General features: G+C 43.8%; 1 protein-coding gene across 12 annotated transcripts in view; it reads right to left on the reverse strand.

The window, feature by feature from the left end:
- Window positions 1-12598, reverse strand: part of NTRK3 (neurotrophic receptor tyrosine kinase 3) — a 977566-nt gene that overhangs the window by 273451 nt on the left and 691517 nt on the right. For all 12 annotated transcript variants that reach the window (XM_068275164.1, XM_068275165.1, XM_068275163.1 and 9 more), the window contains one exon: window positions 602-790. In XM_068275164.1, the coding sequence (XP_068131265.1) occupies window positions 602-790 (189 nt within the window). The remainder of the gene's footprint in view (window positions 1-601; window positions 791-12598) is intronic.

A 12598-nucleotide genomic window follows, 5' to 3' on the forward strand; every position in this document is an offset into this window, starting at 1 on the left:
CCATGTCTGCCATACCCTAGACACATATCTGGCTTACCACTCCCAATATAGGCATAGTGGTCCTGCAGGTAGAACATGAAGTTCTGGAAAAATACATATAACGTACATAATTGGTTTAATTTGGGTTAACCATATGATGACGTCTAAACCTCCTGTACAAGCTGATTTTATTCTAGGAGATAGCTTTTAAAGAAGATGTGTGGTAACAAACAGTAGATAGAAATGTATTTCTTTAAAGAGGCCAGTAAAGGCAGACACTAATTCCCTGACTCTTATACTTACCGCATGCTTTCATTATTTAGTAAAGCAATGATCTGGGACAAGTATGTAACTACCGAAGTGAGAAATGCCAAACTACATGCTGATGACAGATCATCTCAACAGGTTAAGCCATTGTAGAAGCATAAAAGTCAGGAAACTGGCAATATCTAAAAACAAATCAGCAATGGATGATCACATACTTCCATCCTATCATGTTGTCATAAAATAATAAAGTAAATGAAGCATAGCAATGTTTCTGTAGTGCGGCAAAGCATTGTCAAATGACTGATTTTGTTCTTTTTATGTCCAATATTAACTGTGTGAAACAAGCAATACTTACATGTGTCTGGCTTATGACAGTTGTGGCCCTGGCGGAAATACTGAGGGTTTTCGATAACAGGGATCCGTGTCATCCCGATTACCACAGTGTCTGGTCCGGCATCGAGGGAATTTGGTGTCGTTATTCCATGGTTGATATGATGGAGGGGACTGGCAGAATCTTCTTCTCCACTAATCACTGCCACAGGACCTGAGAGAATAAACAAATGCTGATGACTGTCTGTGCTGTACTGAATTCATTAAACAGTTATAAATGAACGCTAGAAAGTCAACCATGCACTGTAGAGTTTATTTTTAAACACCAACAATTGTTTTTCATTAATTGTCAACTTACTTTGGCTGTTACTTTTATACCTAATTAATTGAGCTTTAGTTTTTTTTTTGTTCAATAAAATTAAAAAAAAAAAAAAAGAAAATTATTCCTTGTAGATAATTTAAAGTGGTTATATTCATTTGTAGATTGCAACGGAACATGGTAAATAACATTATACATACCTGTGAGGAGTGCATTGAACTGTAAGTTACACCAATTATATACCTGTGGGATGTGCTATGGCATTTTTGAGTCCAACATGGAATGAGGATATAAGAATTGAACAATAAGAAGGAACGGTACTTATCCGTTAGCCGGGCGCATCCGGCAGGTGGCGCTGTTGTTGCTAATTCCAATCACAAAACTGTGAATGTAAACGCCGGATGCGCCCAGCTAACGGATGTATGTAATGCGCCCGGCTAACTGTGAATGTAAATGCCGTAGGTGGTAACAATATGTATATTAAAGAAGAGAGTTAATTAAATGACAAATAAGCCGGCGGCAATGTAACAGATCAAGCCGCCGGCTTGCTTCGTGTCTCGCTCTCCTCCCCCCTTGCCCTCTCGTATAGAGCCCAGAGTCGTTCGTCGCAATAAAACAAGCAGGATTCCCTGCCGCGATGAACGACTCTGGGGGGACACGCATGCCCCCCCCCCCAGGTCTCTATACGAGAGAGGGCAAGGGGGAGGAGAGTGAGACATGAAGCAAGCCGGCGGCTTGATCTGTTACATTGCCGCCGGCTTATTTGTCATTTAATTAACTCTCTTCTTTAATATACATATTGTTACCTTAACAAGGAATGCAATTAGCGCCACCTACGGCGTTTACATTCACAGTTAGCCGGGCGCATTACATACATTCGTATGAAGTAATTATGATTGGAAGAATTAGCAACAACAGCGCCACCTGCTGGATGCGCCTGGCTAACGGATAAGTACCGAAGAAACTATAATTTTTTTTTTTTTTTTTTACCAATAGGAATGTTCTAATGATATTGTGAGTTCACTATATTGTGCTTGGATATCATTTTTGATTTTTTGAGATTTTTTAGGGATAACTCAAAGGGCCCTTCTATATAGTAGTGGGTGAATGGATGTGTGAGATGCAGACGGATGGTTTTTGTTCCATGTGTATTTTATAATTACTGATAAGTGTGCACAATAATGTGATTTTTACTATTTTAGGTAGCGCGTGCAATATACAATTTTTTATATTTATCTCCAATTTTCAAGGTTAAAGGGATCCCTGCTTGACACGCAGCTTTGAGAATACACCCATCAGGGCCATTTCTGAATAATATTACTCATGGTTTATAACAGTAAGGCTTGCTGCTAGGCAGTCTTTTAACCTAGCTACGCCCAACCCAGTTATATTCATCAAAATCTTGACCTTGAGTCCCATATTCAGCTTGCACGTATGGATGTGTGGCTGGAAAGTGTACTGGTTAAGGGCACCGCCTTTGACATGGGAGGCTATGCAAATATTCGGGTTCCAATGTGTAGAACTTACACCTTAGTCTCTGCTCCCAATTTAGAGGCCAGAATAGGATCTAGTGCTTCAATAGTTTATTGATTATGAGAAATATTTTGGTTATGATGACTCTTTATGGCATACATACAGTATAAATTGGCCGCCGGGAGACTTGTGCAGCAGCAGGATAAGTCATATACCGGCTGTAACCTGCGCCCAAGTTTCCAGCGGCGTTAACCACTTGCCGACTGCGTCACGCCGATGAGCGTGGACGCGGCAGCAGCCCCAGGACCACCTAAGGCCGATCAGTGTAAGGTCCTTGGGGTGTGGTTTGCAGGCAATTGCACACGCTGATGCGCACGCATGCCCGCTCTGATGACGGAGCTCCGCTCCGCCTTCAGTCTCCCAGCGGCAATTGCTGCTAGGAGACTGTTAGATGGCAAAACCGCTGTCTTTTATTGCTGTACAGTGCTGTGATCTATTGCAGCGCTGTACTGGGGGCAGCCGTGTGACACGACTGTCCCCCTGGGAGACAGGAGAGCGATCGGCAGAAGCCTTTGACAGCCGATCGCACTGATTGGCTGGCGGGGTGAGGGAGGGAGGGAGTGGGAGTAGAAAAAAAAAACAAATTTATTTAAAGGAAATAAATATTTGCCCCCCCCCCCCAAAAAAAAATAAACACTGGGGGAGCGATCAGACCCCACCAACAGAAAGCTCTGCTAATGGGGAAAAAAAGGGGGGAGGGGGGGAAGGTATAATCACTTGTGTACTGAGTTGTGCGGCCCTGCAGTGAGGCCTTAAAGCTGCAATGGCCCATTTACAGAAAAATGGCCTGGTCTTTAAGGGAGTTTAACACCGCAGTCCTCAAGAGGTTAAATACTATTTCCCCTCTAGGTCCGCTATTGCTGGAAGCTGAATTACAGTGTTTTAAAAGCAACTTCAGCTCGGTCTTGTGACGGCGCCGAAGTTACTGACTGTGTGTTGCTATAGCCGTAATTCCTATTACGGCCTATGGTGGCGCCAACTGCGCCCAAATCTCCTGCACTGTAATTACAGCGCTCGCTCTTTATGTAGGAAAAGTGTTTGCTTTCTATATTTCAGCACCAGTGTTTGGATTCAGTGGCAGGATAAAGATGGGAAAAATAACTTTGGCACTGTTTAGTATTATAGAATAAGTTCAGGAGGTTCGGGTTATGGGTAAGGAAAGAGGTCACGGGCAGCACGATGGCGTAGTGAGCAGCACTCTCGCCTTACAGCACTGGATTCCTGGTTAAAATCCCAGCCAGTACTATCTGCACAGAGTTTTTATGTTCTCCCCTTGTCTGCGTGAGTTTCCTCTGGGCACTCCATATCACTCCCACATCCCAAAAACATACAGATAAGTTATTTGGGTTACCTTGATAGATTGCAAGTCCCTCTGAGGGACAGTTTAGTGATAAGACAATATTTTCTGTACAGCACTGCGGAAGATGTCGGCCCTATATAAATACTTTGTAATAATAATGTCAGGAAAGTAATTTTAAAGTGTACCAGAGATGAGATCAACTAAAAGTTTTATACATACCAGGGGCTTCCTTCAGCCCCATGTGTACAGATCGCACAGGACCCGGTAACGGCAACCCGGTTACTGGGCCCATTAGGTCCGATACATAGGACTGAGGACGACGGCGTGGGAGTGATCCGTGTACATGGGGCTGGAGGAAGCCCCAGGCATGTATGAAACTTTTAGTTTATCTCATCTCTGGTTTCCTCTAAGGAGAAGTTAGGATTAGGTATGAGTAACGGGTTAGGCATCAAGGAGGCTTTAACGGTAACTTAGGAAGTTGTGATTAGTCATGGGCATCAGAGATATCATTACAGGGATTGGTTATAGACTGCTAAATGATGGGGAGAAATGACTAAAGCACTGCTGAAAACCACAGTGCGTAACCAAGTCAAAGCACCATGCAAAAAACTAGATGCACCTTGAGAGTTGTGGAAATGTATTGTAACTACTTACAAAAGGAAATATCAGTTTCCAGAGGATAAAAATTAAGTTAGAGCAAATTCAAGTCCAAATTGAGATTATAGTATTACAAATGGTTACTTAAAGATAAAAGTTTAGACATAAATCAACAAAATCTGTGCAGCACAACATTTTACAGCACATATTCATCTACTAAGACAGCAGTCTATATTGAAGCTGTATTATTACCGTAATTGTTATGTTGTACCTATATATACTTGCCATTATGTACAAATACTCAATAATAATACCTAAGTTCATAGACACAGCCTTGGGTAGGAAGCAATTACTGTACAATAGGAAAAACTAGAGGGGAATGGGGCTGCTGGAAAGAGCTTTGTAACCACTGTACTTTCATCATACTGCATGTCCTAGAATCAAGTGTCCTCCTACACACAGATGCCGGCCATTCCAAATTCCATTATAGCATGAAAAAAAACCCTGCAGTGCAGCAAAACCATGCTCATGGCTGCCATATAATTGATTGCTGTGTAGAGTTGCTTACTAGCTTGCTCTCAATCCACTAACATCCATTAATATACCTTTCACCGGAAGGAAAAGCATGAAATGTTTCCATTTTTTTCTTCCACAGAATATACACTAGTTGAATTTTCTCCCACTTCATCGCTGATCTATGGCCTGTAATCATCTTAATAGTAGTAAATCACCAAACAACAAGCATGTGTGCCCCTCTGATGGTGTAGGTGACCTGGTTATAGGAAAGGATGAAAGGAATGCTTCCACAGCATAAAATCTTTCATTCACCTAAATGACTTTTTTTCTAACTTGGTCAACCGGTAGTTGCCAGGCAATGTTTTAAAATTCTTGGTTCATTCGGTAGACAGAGAATCAAGGTTACAGAACACTCTAAATGTCTCTATAAGGCATAATGTTTGAAAGTTTTATAGTCAACGGCACTAACCAATAAATCGTAATATCCTAAAGGAAGGCATACACCATAAACTTTGAAATAACAGATTTGCCATTTAATTTAATATAAACATTTAAAATAAATCACTGAAAAAACAAGCACATACTGATCTACATTCAGCTATTTTATCAACTGAACATTGATGATCGACTATATGTCCATTATGGGCATACATTAGTTTTGACGCCCGGTCTTTTTGGCGCAGGGTGAGCTGATTGATGGCTCACCCCTGCTGATGCAGAAATTCCAGGTGGCACTAATTACTAATTCCCCTCCAAGTTGTAGGGAGAAATAATTCTGGGTCCACCAACCACCAGATCCCCAAATTAAACATGCTGGGGGGGGGGACTATAGCATTACTGCTATACCCGCACCAAAGTCAGGCACTGCGTAGCACGCTGTGTGTGCTGAAAAGCCATGCTTCGCATTATGGATGGTGGGAAGGCTGAAGGGCTGAGGGTGGAGGTAGTGAGCGATCGGCATTCCCCAGAACTTTATATGCTATAATGAGCAGTACAAGGCTAGGAGCAGCATGGTGCGATGGAGTTTTGATTTCTTTTGAAATGTGATTGATATTCAGCGGCACAGGACACTCAGCATCAATTGAGTATGCCCAATTGATAATTTCCAATTAATTTTTATACAGGGATTTTACTTTCCTACCTTAAGTCACATAACCTATGCCTGGCTTTGCAATAAACTTTTTTCTTAAACTGTTGCCTAACGTGGTACAATGAACAGCTGCTGCTATGCAGAATTCCTGTATATGAGTCCGCTAGTGACTATAATCTACATTTTTGTATTGAAGTTTTGATTTAAAACAAACCTTTCCAGCTGAAAACCACTAAGGCCTCTTTCACAGTGTGATGTTAAATTCGCACATTAGAAAATGTTTCAACGCAGACTAACGCACAGCAATACAAAGTCTGTGCGACAATCACAGTGCACACGTTGCGTTTGTGTGTAACGTGTAGCGTTATTAGAAAGTGCTGCATGCTGTGCGTTTAGCAATGAATCTGCTGCGTTATTTGTGTTGCACATGCTCAGTAATTTATTATTATTTTTTTAAGTGTAACGCAAGCGCCGTTTTTGTTCCATCTTAAATACACATGTTTTGTGTTTATTTTGTTATTGCGCATGCTTCAGGTTTTCTTTTTATATTTTGGGGGGATTTTTGTTTATTTGTAGTAACCGAAGTAATCACCAAACAGCCCACAATACTAAGCCCAAAAAAATTTACTTTATAGTCATCACTGTGCGACAAAAACGGTGCACCAAGAGACGCATAAAGAAAGACATCAACAACACTTAATGCAGTGTTAACCACTTCCCGACCGCCCACTACACAGGGGCGGCGGGGAAGTGGAGCCCTGCAGGACGGCCTCACCCACAGAGGCGGCGGTCCATTTAAGGGCATGGGCGGAGCGATCGCGTCATCCGTGATGCGATCCTCCGCCGGCGCCTGTCACCGCTCGCTCGCCGCAACATCCCGCCGGCTATACGGAAGCGCCGGCGGGATGTTAACCCCGCGATCGCCGCATACAAAGTGTATAATACACTTTGTAATGTTTACAAAGTGTATTATACAGGCTGCCTCCTGCCCTGGTGGTCCCAGTGTCCGAGGGACCACCAGGGCAGGCTGCAGCCACCCTAGTCTGCACCCAAGCACACTGATTTCTCCCTCCCCTGCCCCAGATCGCCCACAGCACCCATCAGACCCCCCCCCTGCCCACCCCCCAGACCCCTGTTTGCACCCAATCACCCCCCTAATCACCCATCAATCACTCCCTGTCACTATCTGTCAACGCTATTTTTTTTTTATCCCCCCCCCTGCTCCCTGCCCCCTCCTGATCACCCCCCCCCGTCAGAATCTCCCCAGATCCCCCCCCCCCCCAGACCACCCCCCCCTGTTCACTGTATGCATCTATCCCCCTGATCACCTGTCAATCACCTGTCAATCACCTGTCAATCACCCGTCAATCACCCGTCAATCACCCCCTGTCACTGCCACCCATCAATCAGCCCCTAACCTGCCCCTTGCGGGCAATCTGATCACCCCCCCACACCAATAGATCGCCCACAGATCCGACATCAGATCACCTCCCAAATCCATTGTTTACATCTATTCTCTCCTCTAAACACCCACTAATTACCCATCAATCACCCCCTATCACCACCTGTCACTGTTACCTATCAGATCAGACCCTAATCTGCCCCTTGCGGGCACCCAATCACCTGCCTACACGCTCAGATTGCCCTCAGACCCCCCCTTATCAATTCGCCAGTGCATTAATTACATCTGTTCTTCCCTGTAATAACCCACTGATCACCTGTCAATCACCTGCCAATCACCTATCACCCATCAATCACCCCCTGTCACTGCCACCCATCAATCAGCCCCTAACCTGCCCCTTGCGGGCAATCTGATCACCCACCCACACCATTAGATCGCCCGCAAACCCGCCGTCAGATTACCTCCCAAATGTATCGTTTACATCTGTTATCTTCTCTAAACACCTACTAATTACCCATCAATCACCCATCAATCACCCCCTATCACCACCTGTCACTTTTACCTATCAGATCAGACCCTAATCTGCCCCTTGCGGGCACCCAATCACCCGCCCACACGCTCAGATTGCCCTCTGACCCCCCCCCCCCTTATCAATTCGCCAGTGCATTAATTACATCTGTCCTTCCCTGTAATAACCCACTGATCACCTGTCAATCACCTGCCAATCACCTATCACCCATCAATCACCCCCTGTCACTGCCACCCAACAATCAGCCCCTAACCTGCCCCTTGCGGGCAAACTGATCACCCACCCACACCAATAGATCGCCCGCAGATCCGACATCAGATCACCACCCAAGCGCAGTGTTTCCATCTATTCTCTCCTCTAAACACCCACTAATTACCCATCAATCACCCATCAATCACCCCCTATCACCACCTGTCACTGTTACCCATCAGATCAGACCCTAATCTGCCCCTTGCGGGCACCCAATCGCCCGCCTACAATCTCAGATTGCCCTCAGACCCCCCCTTATCAATTCGCCAGTGCAATATTTACATCTGTTCTCCCCTGTAATAACCCACTGATTACCTGTCAATCACCTATCAATCACCCATCAATCACCCCCTGTCACTGACACCCATCAATCACCCGCTGTCACTGACACCCATCAATCAGCCCCTAACCTGCCCCTTGTGGGCAAACTGATCACCCACCCACACCAATAGATCGCCCGCAGATCCGACAACAGATCACCACCCAAGCGCAGTGTTTCCATCTATTCTCTACCCTAAACACCCACTAATTACCCATCAATCACCCCCTGTCACTGCTACCTATCAGATTAGACCCCTATCTGCCCCTAGGGCACTCAATCACCCGCCCACACCCTCAGAATGCCCTCAGACCCCAGCCCTGATCACCTCGCCAGTGCATTGCTTGCATCTATTCTCCCCTCTAATCACACCTTGAGACACCCATCAATCACCTCCTGTCACCCCCTAGCACACCTACCCATCAGATCAGGCCCCAATTTGCCCCGTGTGGGCTCCTGATCACTCGGCCAAACCCTCAGACCCCCTTCCGATCACCTCCCCAGTGCATTGATTGCATCTATTTTCCCCTCTAACCACCCCCTGAGACACCCATCAATCACCTCCTGTCACCCCCCTAGCACTCCTATCCATCAGATCAGGCCCAATACAACCTGTCATCTAAAAGGCCACCCTGCTTATGACCGGTTCCACAAAATTCACCCCCTCATAGACCACCTGTCATCAAAATTTGCAGATGCTTATACCCCTGAACAGTCATTTTGAGACATTTGGTTTCCAGACTACTCACGGTTTTGGGCCTGTAAAATGCCAGGGCGGTATAGGAACCCCACAAGTGACCCCATTTTAGAAAAAAAAGACACCCCAAGGTATTATGTTAGGTGTATGACGAGTTCATAGAAGATTTTATTTTTTGTCAAAAGTTAGCGGAAAATAATTTTTATTGGTTTTTTTTCACAAAGTGTCATTTTTCACTAACTTGTGACAAAAAATAAAATCTTCTATGAACTTGCCATACACCTAACGGAATACCTTGGGGTGTCTTCTTTCTAAAATGGGTCACTTGTGGGGTTCCTATACTGCCCTGGCATTTTAGGGGCCCTAAACCGCGAGGAGTAGTCTAGAAAACAAATGCTTCAAAATGACCTGTGAATAGGACGTTGGGCCCCTTAGCGCACCTAGGCTGCAAAAAAGTGTCACACATGTGGTACCGCCGTACTCAGGAAAAGTAGTATAATGTGTTTTGGGGTGTATTTTTACACATACCCATGCTGGGTGGGAGAAATTTCTATGTAAATGGACAATTGTGTGTAAAAAAATCAAACAATTGTCATTTACAGAGATATTTCTCCCACCCAGCATGGGTATGTGTAAAAATACACCCCAAAACGCATTATACTACTTCTCCTGAGTACAGCGGTACCACATGTGTGGCACTTTTTTACACCCTAAGTACGCTAAGGGGCCCAAAGTCCAATGAGTACCTTTAGGATTTCACAGGTCATTTTGCGACATTTGGTTTCAAGACTACTCCTCACGGTTTAGGGCCCCTAAAATGCCAGGGCAGTATAGGAACCCCACAAATGACCCCATTCTAGAAAGAAGACACCCAAAGGTATTCCGTACGGAGTATGGTGAGTTCATAGAAGATTTTATTTTTTGTCACAAGTTAGCGGAAAATGACACTTTGTGAAAAAAAACTATTAAAATCAATTTCCGCTAACTTGTGACAAAAAAATAAAAACTTCTATGAACTCACCATACTCCTAACGGAATACCTTGGGGTGTCTTCTTTCTAAAATGGGGTCATTAGTGGGGTTCCTATACTGCCCTGGCATTTTAGGGGCCCTAAACCGTGAGGAGTAGTCTTGAAACAAAAATGACCTGTGAAATCCTAAAGGTACTCATTGGACTTTATGCCCCTTAGTGCAGTTAGGGTGCAAAAAAGTGCCACACATGTGGTATCGCCGTACTCGGGAGAAGTAGTACAATGTGTTTTGAGGTGTATTTTTACACATACCCATGCTGGGTGGGAGAAATACCTCTGTAAATGACAATCTTTTGATTTTTTTACACACAATTGTCCATTTACAGAGGTATTTCTCCCACCCAGCATGGGTATGTGTAAAAATACACCTCAAAACACATTGTACTGCTTCTCCCGAGTATGGCGATACCACATGTGTGGCACTTTTTTGCACCCTAACTGCGCTAAAGGGCCCAAAGTCCAATGAGTACCTTTAGGATTTCACAGGTCATTTTGAGAAATTTCGTTTCAAGGCTACTCCTCACGGTTTAGGGCCCCTAAAATGCCAGGGCAGTATAGGAACCCCACAAATGACCCCATTTTAGAAAGAAGACACCCCAAGGTATTCCGTTAGGAGTATGGTGAGTTCATAGAAGTTTTTATTTTTTGTCAAAAGTTAGCGGAAATTGATTTTAATTGTGTTTTTTCACAAAGTGTCATTTTCCGCTAACTTGTGACAAAAAATAAAATCTTCTATGAACTCGCCATACTACTAACGGAATACCTTGGGGTGTCTTCTTTCTAAAATGGGGTCATTTGTGGGGTTCCTATACTGCCCTGGCATTTTAGGGGCCCTAAACCGTGAGGAGTAGTCTTGAAACGAAATTTCTCAAAATGACCTGTGAAATCTTAAAGGTACTCATTGGACTTTGGGCCCTTTAGCGCAGTTAGGGTGCAAAAAAGTGCAACACATGTGGTATCGCCGTACTCAGGAGAAGTAGTATAATGTGTTTTGTGGTGTATTTTTACACATACCCATGCTGAGTGGGAGAAATATCTCTGTAAATGGACAATTGTGTGTAAAAAAAATTAACAAATTGTCATTTACAGAGATATTTCTCCCACCCAGCATGGGTATGTGTAAAAATACACCCCAAAACACATTATACTACTTCTCCTGAGTATGGCAATACCACATGTGTGGCACTTTTTTGCAGCCTAACTGCGCTAAGGGGTCCAAAGTCCAATGAGCACCTTTAGGCTTTACAGGGGTGCTTACAATTTAGCACCCCCCAAAATGTCAGGACAGTAAACACACCCCACAAATGATCCCATTTTGGAAAGTAGACCCTTCAAGGTATTCAGAGAGGGGCATGGTGAGTCCGTGGCAGATTTCATTTTTTTTGGTCGCAAGTTAGAAGAAATGGAAACTTTTTTTTTTTTTTTTTCTCACAAAGTGTCATTTTCCGCTTACTTGTGACAAAAAATAATATCTTCTATGAACTCACTATGCCTCTCAGTGAATACTTTGGGATGTCTTCTTTCCAAAATGGGGTCATTTGGGGGGTATTTATACTATCCTGGAATTCTAGCCCCTCATGAAACATGACAGGGGGTCAGAAAAGTCAGAGATGCTTGAAAATGGGAAAATTCACTTTTTGCACCATAGTTTGTAAACGCTATAACTTTTACCCAAACCAATAAATATACACTGAATGGGTTTTTTTTTATCAAAAACATGTTTGTCCACATTTTTCGCGCTGCATGTATACAGAAATTTTACTTTATTTGAAAAATGTCAGCACAGAAAGTTAAAAAAATCATTTTTTTGCCAAAATTCATGTCTTTTTTGATGAATATAATAAAAAGTAAAAATCGCAGGAGCAATCAAATAGCCCCAAAAGAAAGCTGTATTAGTGACAAGAAAAGGAGCCAAAATTCATTTAGGTGGTAGGTTGTATGAGCGAGCAATAAACAGTGAAAGCTGCAGTGGTCTGAATGGAAAAAAAGTGGCCGGTCCTTAAGGGGTAGAAAGCCCTAGGTCCTCAAGTGGTTAAAGAACGCACAATAACGTCCAAATTAAAGTCTATATGCGTTGCGTTAGGGCCGCATTGTGCGACCTTAACGTCGCACTGAAATGCAACACATAGCTCCCAACTATCTCTCTTTTGGAGGGACAGTCCCTCTTTGGTAGCCCTGCCCCTCTGTCCCTCTTTCCTCCTCATTTGTCCCTCTTTCAGGACTTTGTCCCTCTTTCTATGTAAACATATATATTTCTCTACGTAGGGCCTGTACACACTGCTGCGCTTTTAAAATCGCATGCGATTTTTAAAATCGCAGCCTTCATGAGAATAGGAAAAGCGCATCGCAGTAGTGTGTACAGGCCTTCACGATTTTCATTATTTTTCAGAGGACCTTGCGATTAAAAAGTGCATGCGATTTGAAAAACGCAGCAGTGTGTA

Source organism: Hyperolius riggenbachi, chromosome 3 (assembly GCF_040937935.1).
Source record: "Hyperolius riggenbachi isolate aHypRig1 chromosome 3, aHypRig1.pri, whole genome shotgun sequence".
In the NCBI taxonomy this organism is placed as follows: Eukaryota; Metazoa; Chordata; class Amphibia; order Anura; family Hyperoliidae; genus Hyperolius; species Hyperolius riggenbachi.